The sequence below is a fragment of the Vitis vinifera genome, chromosome 1 (assembly GCF_030704535.1).
Source record: "Vitis vinifera cultivar Pinot Noir 40024 chromosome 1, ASM3070453v1".
Classification (NCBI taxonomy): Eukaryota; Viridiplantae; Streptophyta; class Magnoliopsida; order Vitales; family Vitaceae; genus Vitis; species Vitis vinifera.
Window position 1 is genome coordinate 8,230,262 of NC_081805.1, and position 24,509 is coordinate 8,254,770.

General features: G+C 31.4%; 1 protein-coding gene across 1 annotated transcript; it reads right to left on the bottom strand.

Moving 5' to 3' along the window:
- Window positions 1-10,478: 10,478 nt before the first annotated feature.
- Window positions 10,479-13,015, bottom strand: LOC100244715 (probable nucleoredoxin 1). Its single transcript, XM_010653106.3, has 4 exons — window positions 12,773-13,015; window positions 12,038-12,517; window positions 11,437-11,916; window positions 10,479-11,277 (listed from the first exon to the last, which is right to left on the bottom strand). The coding sequence occupies exons 1-4, from the start codon at window positions 12,866-12,868 to the stop codon at window positions 10,621-10,623; spliced, it is 1,713 nt and encodes a 570-aa protein (XP_010651408.1). The 5' UTR covers window positions 12,869-13,015; the 3' UTR covers window positions 10,479-10,620.
- Between the last annotated feature and the right edge of the window lie 11,494 nt (window positions 13,016-24,509).

Sequence of the window (24,509 nt, forward strand, 5' to 3'; positions counted from 1 at the left end):
TTCTCCCATCATGGACGCAATCACATTTCGTTTCTTAATTAGTTTGGCAGTCTCAAAAGGACTGGATATGCATCTCATGGATGTTATTACAACATATTTATACGGATCCATGGATAATGATATATACATGAAAATCCCTGAAGGATTTAAATTGCTTGAAACAAATAATACAAAGCCTTGTAGCATGTACTCAATCAAGTTACAATGATCCTTGTATGGATTAAAGCAATCTGGACGCATATGGTACAATCGCCTTAGCGAATACTTGCTAAAAGAAGGGTATGTTAATAACCCTATATGCCCATACATCTTCATTAAGAAATCAGAAACCGGATTTGCAATTATTGCAGTGTATGTTGATAACTTAAATCTTGTTGGAACTCCTGAAGAACTCACAAAAACAACAAATTACTTGAAAAATGAATTTGAGATGAAAGATATTGGAAAAACAAAATTTTGTCTCGGCCTGCAAATCAAACATTTTCAAAATGGAGTTTTAGTACATCAATCAACATACATTAAGAAAGTTTTGATGTGTTTTTATATGGATAAAGTGCATCCTTTAAGTTCTCCAATGGTTGTCCGATCACTTGATGTGAAAAAGGACCCATTTTGTCATTGCGAAAAGGATGAAGAGTTACTTGGTCCTGAAGTACCATATCTTAGTGCTATTGGTGCACTTATGTATCTTGCCAATTGTACACGTCCAGACATTGCTTTTTCTGTCAATTTATTAGCAAGATACAGTTTCGCTCCAACTCGAAGACATTGGAATGGTATCAAACATATATTGCGTTATCTTCGCCGAACTACTGATATGAGTTTATTTTACTCAAGGGAATCAAAGCAACAATTGCTTGGATATGCGGATGCAGGATATCTTTTAGATTCACATAAAGGTAGGTCACAAACAGGGTATGTGTTTAATTGCAATGGTACTGCTATTTCATGAAGATCTATCAAACAAACAATGGTGGCTACATCATCAAATCATTTAGAAATATTGGCAATTCATGAAGCAAGTCGTGAATGTATATGGCTAAGATCTATGATCTAGCATATTCGGGAATCATGTGGACTCTCTTCTATCAAAGGTGACCCGACAATATTATTTGAAGATAATGCTGTATGCATTGCACAAATAACAAAGGGTTATATTAAAGGAGATAAAACTAAACACATTTCACCAAAATTCTTTTATACACATGAACTCCAGAAGAGTAATGAAATTGATGTGTAACAAATACGCTCAAGTGATAATCTAGCAGATTTATTCACAAAATTATTGCCAACCTCAACATTCAAGAAGTTAATACACAGGATTGGAATGCGTCAATTCAAGGATATCGATATGAAGGGGAATATGTTTGTAAAAGGGTGTTAGTGTACTGTACTCTTTTTTCCTTCATCTAGGTTTTGTCCTACTGGGTTTTACTGGCAAGGTTTTTAACGAGGCAGTCCTAATATACCAAGAAAAGAATATTGTACTCTTTTTCCTTCGCTAGGTTTTTCCTATAGGGTTTTTCACTAGTAAGGTTTTAATGAAGCATATTCTTTCAATGTGGTGGACATCCAAGGGAAAGTGTTATAATTGTAGTAATGAATGCCACCACATTAATGTTAATTAAGTATTATTTATAACTTCCATTAATACTCATTGATGGAAACCATTAATGTTATTTATGAGTTTCATTAATATTCATTAATGGGGTTATTAATGGAAGCCATTTGGAAAGCCTATAAAAGGGCTTCCCGTCTCTTGTAATATACATCCCGAGAAAAAGAAAGAAAAATTCTTCCTCTTATTATCTCTTTATTTCTTTTATTCTCTCCTCTTATTTCTTCTTCTCTATTATATATCAAAGTAAGATATATTTCATTTCTACTACTTTGATTTGCATTATATTTGTCCTTGTTTTACAACATAATCCACCATATTAGACATATTATATTTTTATCCTTTAATTCACATTTCAAATTTTAGAGTTATGGGTTAACCTTGTTGTATTATAATTAAACTATTGATTTAGAAATTGAGGTATAACAACACAATAGGTACAAAGTTGACATAACTTATAACCAAATGTTTGATATAAATTATAGAAACCTTGATTGAAAGGGTTTCCTTGAAAGATGGTGAATTCACTTCTCATCTTGATTGAATGTGAAATTGCTATCTTGAATAAATGAAATATGAAACAACTAAAATAATGATAAGTAGATAAAGGAAGTTGATTTAAAACAAATTAAGACTAAGGTGGTGTTTGTTTTTTTTACTTAATTCTAAATAGAACCTTAATGCTTAATAGTGTTAAATATTAGGTTGTTTGTTTTTGTAGTATTTTATTTCTATTAAGTATTAAAAAGTAAAAAAAAACTAATATGTTATTTTTTCTATTTAGAAAAAGCTATATATTTTGGCTTTTTATATTTAGTAAAAAGTTTATAATAAGTCATAAAAAAGTAGAAAAATAAACAACCTAAATTCTAAAACTAAATTGCTTTCAACAAAAAGCCAAAAAAACAAACACCACTTAAGATAAAAATTATTGGAAGTACTAGATATTATGGCTTTATTATAATCTAAAATGTATTAAAAGCCCTCAAAAGAATTACACACCCAAATACATATATGAAAGAAAGTTGCTCAGTGAGATGCCTTATGGCTTGCTCTCTATTACCGAATCTACCTCAAGAGTTGGGTATTCAAACGTCTTACCTCAACAAACACAAAGTCCAATGAGTAGTTATGATGCCAAAGTCTAAGGATAATATCTTTATAGTAAAAATAATTTTAAATAAAGTTTAGTAATAAACTTGACTTGAGAAAATCTTATATAAACCATGATAACATACTTGAAACATTTTAATAGAAACATGGAATTGATAGTTATGTATATATGTTTGCACTCATATGAATTATGGAAATGTATTATCCATCATGCTCCTCAATTTGATCATATACAACTAGTTAATTTGAAATAATCAACTACTATGACACATCCATTTCAACATGATTATTAGATAAATAGAAATAATTACTAAAATTCCTCTCTATCTCACAACATGAAGATCTATGGAGAAAAAAAAAAAAGGCAAGATAACATTTCATGTAAATTTGTTTACATGCATTTCATAATAACTATAATTTGTAATCATGGTAAAATAATGTCCTCAAAATAAACTGTTGTAAATATATAAATATTTTTTTCTCTTACTTTTTTTCTCATCTTTTGAGTATTCTGTGGATATCTCTCCCTTCATATCACATTTCTTAGTCTGAAAAATAGAGCCACTTCTCCATATGCTTTTCATAATCCCTCAAAATAGTCTATGTTTTTCTTTGTAAATATCAAGAACAGGTCATCATCGTCATCGTCAATTGCGACAAGCAAGTTTGCAATGATGTTGCATCAAAACAAATATAAGATCATGCTTATTCTCATCTATGATGTTCTTGAATGGATTCTAATCATTCTTCTAACTTCTTCTCAACTCTTTTTCCTCTTATCTAATCGTGAAATTTGCATACTACTTCTTCCTCAAGAGACCCTATCTCTAGTGTGTGGACCGGCATTCTTCACTTGCGCCCCCACTCGATCGGCGAGACTCGCTTTTTATTTATTTGTGAAAAATTAATTTTTGGAAAAAGTTGGAGTCGCCACTCATTTTATTTTTATTTTAAAGGGAAAATAAAACAAGAAAGAAAAACCCTAAAATGTGACTCCATAATTTTTGGAAAAGCATGTCTTTGAAAACCCAAGTCTCGGTCCGGGGATCAGGTTACTTATTGGGAAGGTACCTCTAGGAGGTAGCACCCCTCTAGGAGGTAGCACCCCTCTAAGCCCTATAAAGGTCTCTACTGACAAAGTTAAGGGAAGTGTGGCCATTAATCAGTTAATTATAGGTACCTAAGTAGGCTAGGTGATTTCAAATATTGCATGCCTAACAAGAAAACCAACCACAAGAGAGAGTCGAAGTGCGTACCTGAACGGCTTCTCAAGTGCTATCATAAAACATCGATGGTTAATTTAAACAATATATCATCCAACATGTATTTTATTAGAAATAATCAAACAATGAAACATGTATATCAGAACACTCAAGCATTATTGGACATAAGCATTATTTCACAATGACAAGCATATTCACAGAATTCAGAAAGTAGGTGATAGAGGACATACCTGGATAGCATAGATAATTTGCAATGTGCTTCCTCAAGTTGTAAGGGGTTAGATAACAAATAATAAAATATAGAAATCCTAGCATGCGCGTTATCTAATTAGCATAGCAAAAGTGATCAAAGTATACAGAATCACCAATTATCACATACATCTTGTATATAATTCCTAAAAAATAGATAGACATGATTTCAACAAGTGTCAAATGTGGCAACAAAAATAAATTTTGAAAAGATTTTCTTATGTAGGGGTTTCACCAATTCCCCGAATTAATATACACGAATTTAGCCTGAAATTATCCCATTTATTTGGGACCACAAGCTTTGATTCGTGTTTTTGTTCAAAACCAAAATTTTATTTGAAAGATGTGAACTGATCAAAACATGGTTGCACATTATTTAAAAAAAATGAGATTTTGATTCTAAGAACTCTAAATGAATTTTTGAAATGGATTTTTAAGGAAAATGAGATTTTGAGAATAGTGTTGTATTTTAAAAATAAAAAGAAATTAATTTGAAAGCAATAAAGTGTATGAATCAAAATACCAAGCAAAACAAAAGAGAACAAAATCACAAAGTAGAATTTTTGACAACCAAAAAAAATTGAAGGTGAGAATGGAGGCTAATCTTCACTATTTTCCGATAGCCTCTAAAAATCGAATTTGACAAAGGATGACCAAAATGATAAACCAAAACCATAGATCTTACAAGCACTAAAGCTTTAACAACATTTAATCTTAAGATAAACTTAATCAAGCACTAAATATTATGTGATCTTTAAAATAGTACAAACGATACGTATCAACTAATATTGACAATTTTGAGTTATAAATCTAATCGGCTAACTAAACAATTGAATAAAAGAAAACAAACACAAACTAAATAAAATTAGTCAAAAACTGAAATGAACTATTTTTAAACAAAAAATGATAACATGGGGATAGATTAAACTAATTGCCTACAATTCAAAAACATAGAATTAATAGAAAAATGAAATTAACAATCTTAAAACATAAACTAAATAGTATGAAACCAATCAAACTAATGAAAATTCTAATAATAATAAAAAAAACTAAAACAAGATCAATCAAAACTAAAATAAATTTTTATTTATTTTATTTTTTATTTTTATTTATTTATTTATTTTAAAACATGAATATATTAACGCAGAATGAAACAAATTAACCAACTTAAATTCTAAGACTAATAAACTAAAAGGATGAATCGTGAATTAAAATTAACAACCTTTAGATATCAAAAGAGTGACATGGAATCAATTGAACTAATAAACTGAAATGTTAATATCTAAACTAAAAGATAAATTAAAACTAAATTGAATAAAATTATGAATTTCCTAATTGAGAACAAAAATAATGCAAATCAAAATTCTAAATTTTTAACTATCATCATGAATTATCCAAACTCTAAAAAAAATCCTAACTTTTTCATTATCAACAAAAATTGCCCAAACTAATACTAAAAAAAAATCTAATTTGCCAAACTAAACAAATAAATTGTAACTACATTAAACAAAAACCATAATTTTCAAGCTAGAATAATAAATCAAAATTAATTTAGTTAGTTAAGAAAAATTAAAAATTAACATCTAAGCTAAATATGAATTTACAATAAAATAAAATTTTAAAATGCATAGGCCAAATGGGAATAATACAAAACTAACGTTAACAAATCAAAAACATGAATACATTGACATTGGAAATGATTACCTAAATATATAAAATTCTGAAATAATTATGAATGGCATTCAATAGTCATGAATCAAAATTCAAATAGGAAGAATTAATTTACCTTTCTCAAAGACGCGTGGGCTACTCTCCAACAAAAGTGACAGTATGATTTTTTTATTTTTATTTTTTAAAGTCAATTCTATTATGCATGTTGTGATAGTTATGGATCAATCAAGACTAAAAAAAAAAACTAATAATTTAAGGAACAAAATAAATTAATATGGATATTCAAAGTTAATAACAAATAATTTTATGAAGTGCACACACCGGGTAATCTAAATTAATAATAATAATAATAATAAAATAAAATAAAATAAACCTCAAAAATCTTAAATTAAACAAAAATTAATAGAAAAAAATTTAATGGCTTGCAAACATACATACATTCACATAAGATTAATTAAACTACAAAATAAAAAAAATAAGAAGAACTTAAAATACATAACGGGAATAATACAAAACCAAATTTAACAAATTAAAAATATGAATATATTGGTATTGGAAATAAATAACTAAATAAATAAAATTCTGAAATAAATTGAGTTGAGTAGTCATGAATCCAAATGAAAATAGGAAAAATCAATTTACCTTGGTCAAAGACGTGTGGGCTACTTTTGTTAGTGACAGTATGATTTTTAAAATCAATTCCACATGTTGTGGTGGATACCATGCACTGCAAGTACTTGCAGAGTCACCAAAGCAACGCGTATTAATGGAGAGAAATCTCTGATCAACACGCACACTTGTGCTCTTGGAGAGGAAACTGTGAAAATCCTCGGAATAGTGGACCCCCTTAAAATTCTGGTGTGTAATGATCTCTCCTCGCAGTGAGATAATGGCCTTAGAAAATCTGAATGCGCCTGCCTATGCGTGTGTTCTTGCTGGAGGAGCCTCAATGGTATTCTATGCTACCATTCGAAATTAATAGTGCAATGTCTGACAGAGGAGCTTCAATGATGCGTGTTGCCTTTGAGAGAATCTGGCAGTCCCCTTCATGTCCTCCAAGCAGCAACCCCTTAAATTGAATGACATTTTCTATCGCCACATCCCCTTTGGTGCAGCCCGCGCATGGAGTCCTTCTTGGTGGCCGGTTTCTGGGCAAAAATCTGGCAAGCTCCTTTTAAAGTCCACGACGCGTGGATGTTCTCGATGAGAAACCCACGTTTGGGTGAAGACGAAGGTAATCCGCGTCTTGATCGGAGCGAAGACTTCTTGGACGATATCTTTTTTTTTTAAAAAAAAAACAATAGCTCCTAACAGTTCATAAAAACACGATCTGATCCGGCTGCTGTTGTGTTTTTCCAGGTGCAGTCGTGCTTCCCCAAAGCTTTTTTTTTTTTTTTTTGGTGCGGCTGCCTCCTTTTCCTTCCTTCTCAATGGTGCTCTTCCTATCTCCTCAAGCCTCTACCCTATTCTCCTCTAAAAAAAATCCTTAGAATTTCTCCCAATCCTCCAATGCGTGCTTTCCTATCTTTTTCCTTTTCTCACCTATATATATTACTCTTTCCCTAAAACCTAAATCTCCCTAAAAAAGGCGAAATCTCCTATTTTCTCTCTTCTTTTCTCCTTATCCTTTTTTAAATCTTCCAATTCAAAAACAATCTTCCCAATTTCAAATTCCCCTCCCAAAACCTTCCAAGGAGAGTCCCACCTTCCTTAAACTCCAATGGTAAGTTTCCTTGCAAAAACATGAAATTTTTTAAGTTAAATTATTGAATGAACAGATAAGCAAGTAAATAAATTAGGAAACAGTAAAAATAACTAAATAAATAAATAAAAATAAATAATAAATAAGTTAAAGGAAAATAATATAAAGAGGAAGATAACCAATAAAAAGTGAATGAAAATCATAAAACTAAAACTAAAAAAATAGAATAAAATAAATAAATAAATAAAATAAAAATAAACCAATAAACAAAAGCCGAGCCCAAAAGCCATGTAACCATGCAAGTCATACAAGTCACGCTAAAAATGTCCAAATGGGCCAAGTGTGCCTAAACGGGCCTATGATGAGGCTAAGTGGGCCTAGGGTGGTGCCTAATGGGCCAAGTGTATCTAAAAGCTATCCTAAAAAAACAAGAAAAGCCTAAGTCTAAAATAGGGTTGCCAAGGGTCACAATAAGGGATCAAATAATCCCTCAACCAAAGTCTCCAAGGTGACTCAGAAAAAGGTAAGTGGGTGAGTAGTACTGGGCCACCAAGGAACTACTGTGGAGCACTGAAAACGAACTTAAAGACATGTGTTAAAGGGACAAAATTGAGGGTCTACATAGTGTTCTAGGCTCGATCACATTTTCGAGCTTGAGAAAGGCAAGACTTCTTATAGAGGTCTTCTATGTGAAGCCCACACTACGGAGATTTTGAAACTAAGGTACTATTGGAATCATAAAAAATTGGTTGAATTGCAAGATATGTGTGAGGATTGCTCGTCCTCATCATGACTTGATTATTGTGAATTATCAAAGAAGATCGCTTTCATTTCATGAGTGAAGCAAATTGGTATGTTTCAGGGTGATGATGAGAAGATTGTGGAAAATGGGGAGGTAAATTATACTATCCTTGTTTTCTGATTAAATATTTTTAGAGGGCTTTGGATTGTACCCAGTAAGCAAATTTGATAATTAGAAACTAGGATTGATGATGGCACTGACGGAGTCGATAATTCCGATAGAAGTAGATAAGATTTTATGGCTAATCGATATGAGGAAGATGAAGGGACTAATGGAAACAAGGAAATCATATACTTTCTGATATTGATGCAAGTTCTGGAACAAGAGAAGATAAGGCAAAGGAAGATTGTTTCATAGGTGACAAGAGGGAAAGTGAGAACATATTAGAGACAGAGAATAAGAATTCTCTTTTTGTTCTCTAAATAGTGAAAAAAATAAGGAAAACACAGATTTTTTGTTTTCTTAAAAAAAAAAACATTTTGAAAACAAGGAGAATAATAAGAACAAGGGTATGTCACTTTCCAAAAAACTTTTTTATTCTCGAAAATAAAAAATAGTTCTAAAAAACAACCAAATTGGCGTTAAGTCTCCCACTTGAAATGGGTAAAAATAATACTTTTTTGTTAAAATCTTTAGAGAGAAATGTTTGATAAAATTCCATTCTTTGTTAAGGCTGAACCCTCTTTTCATCAAGTGTTTTCAATATGGAAAATTTAAAAGTTGAAGATGTGTATTCTTTTGGTTATCAGGCCTTCGTGGGTGGCGATTCTAAGTGAAAGAATATGATGTTTAAGGGAAAGCATAGTTTCCACATTGCACACAAAGAAATATAAAGTAGTTTGGGAGGATATTTGGTCAAGGTGTTGTAGAACATTTTCAATTATTAGTAATGATATTTTAGCGAGGGACACCTTATTAATATAAGATAATAATTAGAATGAAGTTTCATTATTCACTTCCCTGAGCTGCAAAGCTTTTGCCTATCTGGAAGTGTAATCTATAACCACCAATAATATTTGAAATTATGAAATTCAAATTTCATTTTTAAATATATAGAAGATATGACTTTAACCCTTTTATTTGGTTGTTGACTTGGAAATGGCTCTAAAATGTGACGTTCTTCTGTTTTTTGGTGTTATTTTAAAGCTTTAATTTCATTATATTAATTATAGCCAATTGATTAATTAAGTAAATGAACATTATAAATTTATATATTGATATATTTGAAAAGGTTGTAAAATTCTAGTTAAATGGATGTTATTAATAGATTTTTATTTATTAGTATAGATTTATTTGTAAAATGTTTAGGGAATTGATGGATCTTAACAGTATATAATGCTTATTAACCCGATAAAGTTGAAAACATATTTACTAATTTAAACCTTACCCTAGTTTAGAAGAATGGGCTTAAATGGATTTGGATTGACCAACTTAGGTTGAACATCAAGTTGGGTTGTACTTCGATAAATGAATTTCATTTATGAGTTGAGTTTGGGCTTTAATCATCAACCCAATCCGATAGCCCAAATTATCTTTAGATAATAAAAAATTCATGATGTTTGTTATTTTTTATAATGTATAAGTACAAGCAATGTAGTATCTCAAATAAGTTAAATTTTCAAAATTTTCTTCAATTTTTATTTCAGAAAATAATTTTCATTTTCATCTCGAAACATTTCGAATATATATATATATATATTATTGTGAAATGTGCTTGCAAATAAAATTATAGGAAAACGTATTATGTGTGCATTGCATATATTATATGTAGTGTTGTTAATATTATCTATCCAAAAAAAATAAATTACAATTTATTTTTAATTAAATCAGGGCGAGCGATAATCTTGAATGTTTTAAGTTGCGCGAACCGACTACCAAGGCTACATTTCGGTCAGCAATATAAACAAGAGTTTTGCCCAGAGCTATGAATGGTGCAACACATCTATGTAAAAGGCTAGTTATGAGACAGATCGCAATATATGACATATCGATTCCGCTGTGCTCCACCTCATTACAAATGGCAGCACTCATCACAGATGAATAATTATTAATTATCATCAAAGACTGGGGACCTAGACTAACATAGTCTTATACGCCTACTAAACGAAAACTTCAGGCTTTATTAATGGAGTCCTCCCAAGCTTATAGTGCTGTTAAGCGAACACATGACTAGAAACCATACTCGTCCAAACAAGCATTTCAAATCAATTAGAGCTTTTATTAAAGACACACCTAACTTAACTCAAGCTCTGGAACACACTTCCCCATCACATTTCCATCCTTCTCCGGGCCTTGCTTTCTCCTCATCTTCTTTGCTTCCTTTGTCTTCTTCCAGTGCGCACTTGGGGTGGAGATTGAAATCACATTCTTCACAATAGAATGACCACAAGTGTCCCTGCTTCTCACACCCATTACATCTATAAATGCCACGCTTAGTGAGCACAAGCTCATGCTCTTCATGAAGGGCATGTTTCATCTTCTCAGGCCACCCCTTTGCCATCTCATACTGCGCCTCGATCTCCTTTATATGTTCTTCAGTGAAAGGATAAGCATCAGCCCCATGAATCATAACAAGAGTTCTGGCTTCTGTTGTCACTGTCCGGCCAGTTGGTTCAACGGCTATGAGCTTGGGGATGCTCCTGACCTTGAAGGTGCGACCCAAGGAAGCTTTCCTTTTGTCCCCAAAGGGAAGTGCCAGCCATGGCATACCTGAAAAGAATTCATCAAAGGAGGCCTGATCCCTGTCACTAGAGATGAAAATCACTTCGAATGCTTCATCCTTTGCCTTAATATTCTGGTATGCTTCTATAAGTTTTGGTAGGAAAGCGCGGCATGGGGGGCACCAATGTGCTGAGAAATATAGGAGGATGTTCTTCCCCACTAGATCAGACACGGGAATCTGAAACAAGAGCAATTTGTCACTGATAACAAGCATAATAAGGGAGAGTATTGCAAACTGAAAAAAGGGACACAGGGCACCATGTTGCATCGAACAACATCACCTTTTAACCAAGATCCAAAAGCAGATGTTCACGCATCTACTGAAAGAAGATCTTACCTTGACTCTATCTTTCCCGATCACAAAGTCTCTGTTCCCTGAAACCAAAATTGACTCCAGTGTCTGTGCTTCCCGTTTTGCCTTCTCAATCTCCTCAAGCTCTGCAAACTTCTCTGGGGTAAAAGGGTATGCCTGAATCCCATGTTCTTGGATTGCCTCGGCAACATTGGAGTGAAGAGTCTTTCCATCTGGCCCAATAACAACCAAAGTGGGCAGGGCTGAGAGCTCAAAGTAGCGAGCTAGTTTCTTACAGCTCCTGTCCTTGAAGGGCAATGCAAGCCAAGGCATGCTACCAAAATTTGTTTTGAATGATTCTATCTCATCATCAAGCGATATCATGACAATTTCAAAGCTCTCCCCCTTCGCCCTTAATTTCTTATAAACATCCACTAGCGTTCGAGTAAATTGAAGGCGTGGCTTGGAGGAAGACAATGAGAAATACAGTCCAACGAACTTCCCTTCTAGTTCAGACACAGGCACCTTGTATTGAAATAGTTTAAGAAGAAATTCAGACCAGGAAGAAACAATATGAATCATGTTCAAATTTATAGATGCGAGAATAACTATTTCTTGAACAAAAAGCACTGTCAATGAAATTCACCCTCTTTCCATCAGTTGAAATTACATAGTCGCGGGATTGTGAGACTAAGATGGATATCAAGGATTGTTCCTTCTTGGCCGTTTCTTCCTTTTCCTTCAGTTCTTTGATCTTTTCAGCTGTGAAAGGATACCCTTCCACTCCATAATCTTTTATGATCTCAACTCCCTCACTGCTCAAAACCTTGCCAGATTCATCAAGCATCGCAAGGCTTGGAATCCCCCTCACCTTGAACAATTTCTTCAAGTGATCACGCGTGTCCGAATCAGAAAATGGGATTGCAAGCCAGGGCATCTTGGAGAAATATTCATTGAACAACTGATCGCCTTTGTCACGTGAAACAAAGATGATTTCAAAATCGCCTTTGGAGGAGAATTCATCGTACACCTCTACTAATTCAGGGGTGAATTGCCGACGTGGTCCACACCATGATGCTGAAAAATATAGCCAAATTTTCTTCCCCTTTAAACTCTCAACTTTAACCTGCAAAACACAGAATTTAGCCGATGAACTCCCTTCTGGATCACTCTAAAAGCAATTAATGCTATTAGGCCAATTGAACTTTTTGCTGCTTAAGACTCTGTTAACAATAGTCACAACTCTTCTGTGATTTAAGCGTTGGTGGGTGTTGGACTCTTGGTTAATTGGGGGCGTCCAGCTCCTTTTTTCATTCGAAACTCTTAGTTCCACTCAAGCTTCTTTTTATGGTAGAATAAAAGCAGAGAAGATGGAAAATACCTGGTGGCCATTGCAGCGGACAAGAAAGTCCCGATCCTCTCTTGTGAGAAGCGGAACCAAATCGTGAGCAACGCCATCAACGTTTTCGCTAGCCATGTCTTCTGATTTTGATCACAATTTTTTTAGCCTGTGCCTTTGCACTTTGGTGCCCAGCTTCTATAGCATCTAAGTCGGTTAGACCTAAGCCATCCAGAAGCCTTAGGGGTGAAGAAAACCAAAGTCTACGTATGTGGTGTACGTAGATGCCCAACGTCAGCGCGGGCCGCGGTCCCCTCTAGGGAAAAAGACATAAGTTGCGTGGCTGCATATTGTAATGGTTGTCATTTAATATGAATGTACTACAATTTTGAAAGTTTAGGTAAGGAAATAAGTACTGAAGAAAGACTTGCGGGTTCTCTACTCTATCTCATGAGCTTGTATTCCTGAGGACAATGACCCACATCCTCCCTTTTCACCTCATTAGACCCCATTAAAACATAACTTATTGGTATCATCTGGAGCTTCGGAGCATTGTTCAAAGTAGCTCCATTTCTTTCTCCCCCCACTTTAAATGAGTTTGAAACAGTAATTTCAATTAAAATTAGAAACCATAATTTTAGAATACGACTAGAACTGCAGTTTTAAGGCGCAAAACTTTACAAGTCATAGCTTCTAGATGTAAATATAATATATTGGCCAAAAAGTCCACATGAAGCAAAACTACTTTTCATATATGTTTACATTTTAAATACTTTTAGAATCTAATTCCAAGTAAATTGATAGACTTTACTGAATTTCTTTGAAAGAAAAGTTTGTCCAAATAAATTTATCAAAGTTAAAAATCGAGAAAAATTATTTTGAGTATCATTAATATAAAAACAACAAATTTACCATGTTTTGTCTTATATTTTGAAACTTTTAAAAATGATATGTTTTTTATATTTAGTGAAATTTTTGCATAGCTAAGATAACATATAGGACATTTGAAAACTCTCAATTAGGCCATGTTATCTAAACCTTTAAAAGAAGTAAAATTTTAAATTCAAAAATTACAAAATAAAGTATTATGCTATTGTTATTATTTGGAAATATATATTTAAATAAAAAAATTTGTCGTTACTTGTACATTAAAATTAAAATTTTTGAATATGAAAATAAATGATTAACGTACCATATTACACATTATATTATTATCCTTTAATTTACATTTCAAATTCTAGATTTATGGGTTAATCCCATTGTATTATAACTAAACCATAGTTCAAGAAATTGGGGTGTGATAGCAACATAGGTACAAAGTTGACAAAGCCTATAACCAAACACTTGATATCTATTATAGTAACCTTGAATAAAAGGACTTGCTAGAAAGATGGTGAGTTGGCTACTCATCTTGATCGAATGTGAAATCGCTATCTCAAATAGGTAAAATATAAAGCCACTAAGACAATGATAGACAAAGGAAGTTGATTTAGAAAAATATAAAGACAAAGATAAAAGTATTGGAAGTACTAGGTGTGGGGACTCCTCTCCACGTGTCACATTTCCTCGGTATTGCTCGGATAACTGCCACAGTGTTCGGAACCTTCCATCCGAACCACACAGACATATGGCAAATGGCATCGGACTCTCTAAGTGGACGACACTTTCCAGCCAGCCTTTAAGTCCCCCTTGCTACATGTAATCATTTCCATCTAACATGGAAGTGGTTGATGGGATCTCCCCCAATCCTCACATCCATGTCAATTAATTATCACGCACTACCCCATACCTCCAGCAAGTTGAAGGGACGGACAAGTGCATGATTTAACATCATGACACAACTTCTAATGGCACTTGCAGGCTGCCCAAAATTGTAATGATTGCCTTACTACCTACAGGGCAACCATCATTATAGAGAAGGTCAAAGTGTTTAGTTAACACTACAGTAGCTTTCTTCTAAGCACTATAAAAAGTTCCCCCTGAAGCATAATTTAGGTACATGCACTAGAACTGACCCACTCATTCTCTCCCTGAAAGAGTTTGACTTGTCTTTGTCTAACTTAAGTTTCGGAGGGGCGTGCTCGGACCACTTGTCCGAACATCCTTTGTGTAGGGAATAAGCTATCACCTAGTTTCCCATCATTAGGCAAGAGCTCTGAGGGGCACAACTCAAGGAGGATCTAACCTCAGTTGACCCTGCATCAACACTACGATTTATGGCTTTATTAAAATTTAAAATGAATAAAAAAGGCTCAAAAGAATTACATTTCTAAAAACATATATAAAAGAAAGTTGCTCAGTTGGATGCCGTATAGTTTGCCCTCTATTATTGAGTCTACCTCAAGAGTTAGACAATCAGACTTCTCACCAAAAAAACATTAGAGAGTTATGATGCGAAAGTCTAAGGATAATATCTTTACAATAAAATATTTTTAAATAAAATTTAACAACAAACTTAACTTGAGAAAGCCTTATATGAACTATGATAACATACTTGAAATATTTTAATAGAAACATACAATCAACATCAATATAAATGTTTGCAATCACATGAATTATGGAAATGTATTATCAATTATGCTCCTTAATTTGATCATATCACAACTAGTTAAATTGAAATAATTGGTTGCCATGACACCCATCCATTTCAACATGATTATTAGATAAATAGACATAATTACCATACTGACCATCTCACGACATAAAGATCTACATAGAAAAAATAAAAGGGCAAGATAACATTTCATGTAAATTTGTTCATATTTCATAATAACCATAATTCATAATCATGGTAAAATAATATCTTCAAAATGGACTATTGTACTATTGGGATTGAACCTCTAAAAACAAAACATAATGTAATAAAGTTAGACTTCATTATCACTAGGTTATTCATTTTCTTTCATTGACATTGATTTGAGGATTCAACTTATATCTCTTACATTGTATATGACTTGGATGTATTAAAAGTTGTACGGATGATACAAATCATAGGTTCTTTGTTAGTAGATAAGTTGTTCATAGCCAGTTCATGGATTTAGGCAATCTAATAAAGACATAGTGTACTACCTTCTAATTGGAAGGATGACTTGTCTTGACCATCAAGATGTATTTCCTATAGTGAGTGCACTACTGTATGCGATGCACATTGGACAAAACCTATAGTGAATCATGATATAAGGCTATCGATTGTCATGATTCACCAAATTACTATACTACATGGACTCTCAACCTTAAGAGGATATTAAGTTTATGTTAAAGTCAACAGGAGACTTTGGCCTATGGATAAGTGTAGACTCTCTATTTTGTCATCTTAGCAATATTCCATCTAGGATTGCCTTCCTACATCCCTTGATGTCCTATTGTACACTTATGGAAATTTTCTGAGCTATTTTTTAGTCTTGATTGGTGGTCCAATGTGACTTTTTGGTCACTATCTTTGGAAATATATTAGGGAATTTTTTAGGGATCCTCAATGTGACTGCTTTGTGACCTTTGATATTTTAGGATTTTGTTTGATTGAGTTTCTTTTAGTATATTAAGATATGACATCTAGTTTTAGGATTAGATGAGTTTGAGTTTTTTTTTTGTTGTGTGAGGGCTATTTGATTGCATGAGATTTGGCTTTCGATCTTTGGTTACATATGAGTGGTACTCTAATTTGTGATTTTATGAGTTTTGATTTTGAAATGTGAAAATTAATTTTGGTCTATTTTATGATTTTGGTCCTTGAATTTCAAGTTGCATGAGTTTTGTTTTTTTGTTTTCCTTTTCTTCCTCTTAATTTTGTGTGGCATGAAGATTAACCATTGAACTTTATATAAGTAATTTTTTTAGATAATAGTGGATCATTGGCATATTTATTTACATTTTTTGTGAGGTCATAAGAAATGAAGGTTGGCGAGGACTATACAACAAACTTAAGTCTTCCTTGCTTGGAATTGCTGCTTCATGGGTGACTAACAAAAGGATCATTATGGTTTTTCAAGTTGGATGTGGAACATGGATCAAAAGGAGAGTCAAACTTGAAAATCATATCACCATACATTTGGAGAAGGGAAAGGACTTCAGCCAGGAGGATCATGTGGCATTAAAGGCTTCTCCATTATGCCATCACGTGTCAACCATGAAAGAGGATTCCATTAAAAGGAATCAACTAGGGTCACTTGCATGCATTAGGGGTGTACATCACAACCTCACAAGATCTTTATTCAGGGGTTCTAGAAATCTCCAGGAGCTTCAAGAGGATCAAGGAAGAGTCACACAATTGGAGTGGATGAGGTCGTGCATTAGGAGAGAGTTCTCGGGAGCATGCATTTGAACCATTTCTTCGATTTTTTGAGGGAAGCTACAACTGTCTTGAGAGGATTTTGGAGGTTTCATTTATTGTTAGAGAAGGATAATGAACTAAACATTTTTCTTCTAGGGTTCTAGGAGGATTAGGGGCTTCTGATAATTGTCCAACTTTGTAGCTTACCATCTTCACACCGACATTTTTGAGGAAGATCTCCATTGATGCATATTGGTTCTGGAGAGCTTCAACAGAGAATATGTCATTCTTTGTAATAGTGAGCACCATTTTTTTCATAGATGAACATCACATACATCTCCATAATGACATTGATAAGAGAATCATCAGAGATGTCATAGCTTGAGGTCATGAATTTCTACATCGAATCATCACCATTACGCGATGACAATTAGAGAAAGCAATCACCGATCTTGGGAGAAAATTATATTTGCTTCTTCTAACAACTTGTAACGCCTCAAATTCTTGGGAACCCAACATTTGAATCATGACCCTAGGTCAAATGTTTGACCCTAAGGATTACTCCCATCCATGCTGACAGTCAATTCTGATAACTTGATTTTTCTTGAATAAATAAACATCTAATCCCAAATAAATTTATTAAGTTAAGATATACTATATGATTTTTTTTTTTCCTAAACCAACCATCACCTTTTCAGAAGTACAATAAATCCACCTATTAATCTTACTGTCCAAGATGATAACCCAAATATTTACACTAGTCTCTAAGCAAAAAAATATTTCTAAAAATATTTTACGAACTAACAAAGTATAATTTAAGTTATAAAAGTTCATATAACTCAAATTAGTACATGCCAAAAGGTAATATAAATTAAAAACAACCGTTATTATTATTATTATTATTATTATTATTATTTACTTTCTGAGACTTTTTGGAACATTTTTTGATCTTCTTGTGGTTCCTAAAAAACTATATCTGCACCTAAAAATTTTAGAAAATAAAGAGGTGAACATTTTTACATTGCTCAGTAGGGTGTTTTATACCCAAATGAGCTAGAAATTCTAAGTCAATAAAATACAATTATATGTCAAACTATAATATTACATTTACATTATATACATTAAATGAAACATCAACCATACAAATTTAAACTGATCAAAATTATCACTTTTTTTATTCAATCATATGTCTAGCATATCAACAATTCTAAATTTACAAAATAAATTAGTCATTTTAGTCTCGAATAATATATTCAAACATACAATTGATAAATAATACAAATCCTTCTTTCAAATGTAATCATGATGCAAATGCTTACACGTAATCAAACAATGTGTTGTTGTTCTCGGGCCTTCACCAAAGAATACGCATTTCTACCCAAATACACTCCCTATTCGAAGCTTTTTTGGGGTAAACTTTTAGATATTTTACCTTAGGGATTTCATCTCCTTTTTAATTCGCTCTTTCTAGGGTCCTTCCATTTCTCATTTTTTATTTTCTTTTCATTTTTGCCATTTTCGGGGTCTTTTCATTCTTGTTTCCATTTCACACAACCATTTCTTCAATTTTTTTTTCTTTCGCACGCTCATGATGCATATGAAATACAATAAACTCACATGTTATCATCCACAATTTCCCAAGATATAATTTTATTTACTCCAAACATGCTCAATAATTTCCAATAATCAACACAACCATTTTTCTTTAGTTAAATCACCACAAACCTCTAAATAATAATAATAATAATAATAAATTAATCATAATAGTAACCATATTCCAAATAGCATAAAGAACAATCCAAAAAGCATGTTGTGGACCCCACATTTGCTTAATGTGTTCCCACTAGATGGCGAAAACTTGCTTTTTTATTTTGTTTCGTGAAAATTTGATTTTTAGAAAAAGACTTGGAGTCGCCACTTAATTTTGTTTTATTTTTAAAGAAAAAAACAAAATAAGAAAGAAAAACCCTAAGTGTAACTCCTGAAGGAAAAAACGGGTCTGTGAAAAACCAAGTCTAGGTACCCTGTCAGGTTACTTATTGGGAAGGTACGGTGGTGAGCCGTAGCACCCTTCTAAGCCCGCGTATGTACGACCTCTACTAAACGAATTGAGAAAATTGTGGCAATTAATTAATTAATTATGGATACCAAGAAAAATAATCAATATACAAGTCATGGTGAAAATTAATATGCACAAAAACAATGATGAAATCTAATTACAAAAATATACAAAATAAATAATAAGAGGATTATGCAAAATGATTTATTGAATTAAATAAATAAAAGATATTTAAAAAAAGTTTTAAAGAAATTTCAAAGGATTCTATTGAAAATGATTTTGAATTAGTGATTTCCATTTATTTACTTATAAAAAAATCAATTTATTCTCTCAATTTTAGTTGTATTCAATTAAAAAAAAAAACTATTTACACTTATTGTATCAAAAGAATTTATTACAAAATTTCAATTTGAGCACAAAAATTATTTTTACTTGCTTTTACTAGAAAATATTGAGTTTTTACAATTTTATTTACAAAAATATTTAGATTCATTTTCATTTAAAAGAGTGATTTTTTATAAATTATTTAAAATGACACAACTTTATTTGCAAAAGAAATTTTAATTAAAAGGAAAAACAAAGATTTAAATTCTCTATTTCTAAAAAACACTTTTAATCTCGTTTTAATTAAGGAAAAAAAAGAATTCGTTTAAAAAAAATATTTTTAGACAATTTTACTAAAAATTAATTTTTGGGACATCTTTATTTACAAAACAATTTTTGGACAATTTTTATTAAACAAAGAAGTTTTTTTTAACAGTGTCATTAAAAACAATTTTTTTGGATTTTTCTAAATGTTTTTTTTTTTCTGAATTTTCATAAAAAAAACTTTCTTTTATTAAAAATGATATTTTGAAATTAGTATTTTATTAGAACATATTTACTGAATTCTTCCTCCCATTTAAACAAAATTTCTAATTTGTTCGATATTCAATTCTGTACACACTCAATAAATATAAATGAACAAATATTTACAAGAGTTAATTAAAATAAAACCAAATAAAAGTGGTAAACAAAATATGTACCCAAACAAACTTACAACAAGCTCCACGTGTTATCAATTCGTACTCAGCCAACCAGATTCCAGAATGAGTCAATGCAAAAGCAAAAACAGCGCAAATGTAAATATCTAGATATGTATAAAATCCCAAACAAATATTCAAACCTAAATCCCAATTTCAAATTAGTCCCATAAATTTTGTCAATTTAAAATGAGCCCAAATTACTATAGGTCTTAACGCGGAACATCCAAATTAATAATAAAAAATACAAACATAATCAACCAAACTTAAAATTTGATAAATTAAAATAAATTCTACTAGACCTAAATTTAATATTTTATAATCTAAGTCTAATTTAATATACACCACAATTGTCCTATGTCCAAATTAAACAATTCAAATTGGCCAAGCCTATATCAAATATTCAAATAATCCAACAAATCCCACCCATATTATGGCCCCAAAATCCACATCAATTAATAAGTCCACATAAAAAAAAATACATGATCAAGAGCATGGATTGAAAAATCGGAAAATGTCGCCGATATTTCGTCGAAATATCGGTTATCGGGCGGCATGGAAACGATAAACGGCACCGATTATCGATCGACGGAAAAATCGGCCAAAAATCGACAAAATCTCCGATATATCGGCGAAATATCGGTGAAGCACCGAAAAATTGGAGAAAAATCGCGATATTTCCTACCAGTCCAGCCCGCGCAGTTGTGTTTTTCAGCCTGGCTCAAAAATCGTGGATTTAGGGTTCGTGAAATTTAAATCCAATGGCACAACAGCAAAGAGACCCCTAAAACAGATCCAGAAAACACAGGGAGCAAAAGAAAAGCAATTTTTTTGGTTTTCTTTGGGAGTTTTGAATGGATTTTCTCGGAAATCAAACGAGGATGAATTTTCCCGGAAATCGAATGGGGATGGATTTTCTTGGGAATCAAATGGGGGTTGCAAAAAAAAAAAAAAATAATAACATGATTAGATTAGTACCTGCGAGGATTGAGATTTGAGAGTAGCAGAGGAAAATAGGGCTTTTTAGGGATTCTCTCGCTGGAAGACACCTTCAGAAAAGGGTTCTTGATGCCCGAGAGAGAAGTGGGTGCCTTTTTTATTTTTTTTTATTTTTAGATTTAGGGGAGATAAAAAAATAAAAAATAAAAAATAAAAAAAACATGAGAACAATTTTCTATAAATAATTATTAATTTTCAACTTTTATTTGGATTATTAAATAAATTTATATTAATAAAAAAAGTTGTTATCACATTTTTTAATAAATTTTAAAAATTAAATCTCAAATAAGATATTTTATATAAATTAATTTAATTTATCATTTAAAATATAATAAAATATATAAAAAAATCATGAGAACAATTTTCCACTCTCTATATAAATAATTATTAATTATCAACCTTTATTTTTATTATTAAATAAATTAATATTAATAGAAAAAGTTATTATCACATATTTTTAATAAAATTTTAAAAATTAAATCTCAAATAAGATATTTTATATAAATTAATTTAATTTTTCATTTAAAATATAATAAAATATATTTTAATAAAAATATTTTAAAAATTTTAAAATAAATACTGTCTTCAACAAGATGAACTCCCTTCATCTAATAATATATTGAAACTACATCGATATCTTTCTTAGTATAAAGACTATTGCAATCTCATATTTCTTAACTCAATTTTAACTTTATACACTTTCAAAATTCATATATATTATTTTTAAAATTCAAATATCGAATCTACCAATATATCTCTATTTACGATATTTTTCCTCTTAATTATATATATATCAATTACACTTACAAGATAACTTTAAAATGTGTATTCTTACTTATGTTATCATTTTTTGAAGTTTTTTCAAACATTCATATTAATTTTAAATAATTTTCACTCCACCGATATTTATGAAAAAATATCCACCGATATTTCTCCGATATTTCCGATATATCCGTAAAATTGAAGTACCGATATATCTGTAAAAACCGATATTTCAATCCTTGATCAAGAGAAACAATATTTCAAACCCAATCTAATAAGTCCAAACAAATAACAATTTAACAATAGACCCAAATCCAAATAAACAATATGCAATTGATATAATCTAAATATTCTCAAATTAATCACCAAATACAATATGCCCATAAACCCAAATTAACAAATTTTAAATTAATTCACTAACAATAAATTAAATCAAATTATGTATTAATCTACCAACAACAAATTAACTCAAAATTTCATAATAATTGAATAATCCAAATTTCATAAACAACAATTACTACTAAAATAAAATAAAATAACAACAATAACAATAATAATAATAACAATAATAATAATAACAACGAGAACGGATGAGATGGGAAGGGGGTTGCCGGCCGCCAGTGGAGCGAGAGAAAAAATGGAGAAAAAAAAAGAGGGAAGGAGAAAAGGAAATGGGAGGCTCGGCCACCTAAAAAATGGAAAAGAAAAGAAAAAAAACAAAATCCAAAGGGAGAAATGAGAAGAGAGAGAAGATAGAAGATATGAAAGCGTGGGTGTGTGGCCGGCTTGGAAGGGAAGTGGAGTGTGGGGAGAGAGAAGGAAAAAAAAAAAATCCATGGGCCATGTGTGTCTTCGGGTGGAGAAAAGAGAGTAGAAGAATGAGGGGCCGAAGAATGGAGGTGGGGGCGGCAGAGAAAAGGGTGGAAAATAGGAAAAAAGAGAGAGAAAAGAGGAGAAAAAACGACAGAGGAAAAAGGAAAGAGAAGAGAGGAGGAAAATCTTGGGACAAAATGATGGGGGGAAAAGAAAGTGGGGGGAAGAATGGGAAGAGAGGAGGGCCGAAGAATGGAGGTGGGGACGGCAGAGAAAAGGGTGGAAAATAGGAAAAAGGAGAGAGAAAAGAGGAGAAAAAGCGGCAGAGGAAAAAGGAAAGAGAAGAGAGGAGGAAAGTCTTGGGACAAAATGATGGGGGGAAAGAATGGGAAGAGAGGAAAATCTTGGGACAAATGATGGGGGGAAAGGAAAGTTGGTGGGTGGGGAGGTGAAAGAATGGGAAGAGAGAGAAGAAGAAGGTGGGGTGGTTGGGAAAGAGAGAGGAGAGAGGAGAGAGAAAAGAAAAAAAATAAAAAATAAAAAAATAATAAAATAATAGTAATAATAATAATAAAATAAAAGTATTAATAATAAAATAAAATAAAATGATATACAAAATAATAAAATTTATTAAATGGTGAGTGAGCCAAGGGCTCAAAATTAACGTAAAGATAAAATTCGGATAAATTTTGGGGTTTATACATGTATTCATCTTCCAACAACCAAATCTTTCATTTTTTTTTTTCAAAAAAAAAAAAAAAATTAAAGTTTTAGGGTTAAATCACCTTACCTTAAATCCAAAAATCTAACCATTGAAACTAAAATATGATTTTGTAGGAATGTTCATCGTGTTGAATAGAATATTCTTATAAAATTTGAGGCAAAACGAAGATCGTTTGATAGGTTGACTAACGTACCTAAGTTGATAGCCCTTTTTCTTCCGCTCCTAGTTGACCTTTTCTTTCTTTCTTTTATTATTTCAACCGACTACTTCATTTTATATATATATATATATATATATATATATTAATACAACTTTAAAATACCATGCTTATCTCTTTTAATAAATTAAACCATTATCCTTTATTTCATATTCCACAATTATAAATTATACTTCATTTATGATTTTTTGTCTTATAAAAAATATTATTGTATTCTTAATTAAATTTGCTACAAACTTGATTTTCAAAATATATAATTTGACTTTAATTATCTAAAATATTTTGACTTTAAAATTCACTTAGGACATGATTCTATTGACTATTAAAAAAATCAATTTCATAAAATCTCTTAAACATAAAATAATTTTTCGACATACAATAAGTTGAAATTCATAATAATATTTAACCCCTTGATTTTATCAATATTTATTTATCAACAAAAATTTAAGCATTATTCTAAAACTTAGTTCTATCAATTATTTAGTCATTCAATTCATAATAATTAAATTAATTCTCATAATATGCTTAATATTCAAATTGTCAAAATCTAATCTCAATTATTTGATGATCAATTTTTTTTTCAAATTTAAATTTAATTTATAAAAGTCTTACTTTTTACATATGACGTGGTAGAATTTTCAAACTATTAATTTTTCTAAAATATCTCATAATTAATATTAACATCGTGGATCTTAACTATTTTTTTTAACCATTTGACTAACAATTTTATAAAAACTTTTCTAATCCTGAATCTTAGTGTCATTAAAAACCTGGGTATTACAAAACTAGAGATCACCTCTGCATCTGGCACTAGTGGTGCTCCACCCCATTACAAATGGCAACTCTCATCACATCACAAATGATTAATTATCATCAAAGATTAAGGACCTATAGTAACATAGTCTTATACACC

Coding starts and splice junctions, on each gene's coding strand:
- LOC100244715 (XM_010653106.3), bottom strand. CDS start 12,868: ATGGCTAGCGAAAACGTTGATGGCGTTGCTCACGATTTGGTTCCGCTT. Junction 11,917..12,037: donor TTTCAACTGATGGAAAGAGG/GTGAATTTCATT, acceptor TTTCAATACAAG/GTGCCTGTGTCTGAACTAGA. Junction 11,278..11,436: donor TCGGGAAAGATAGAGTCAAG/GTAAGATCTTCT, acceptor CTCTTGTTTCAG/ATTCCCGTGTCTGATCTAGT.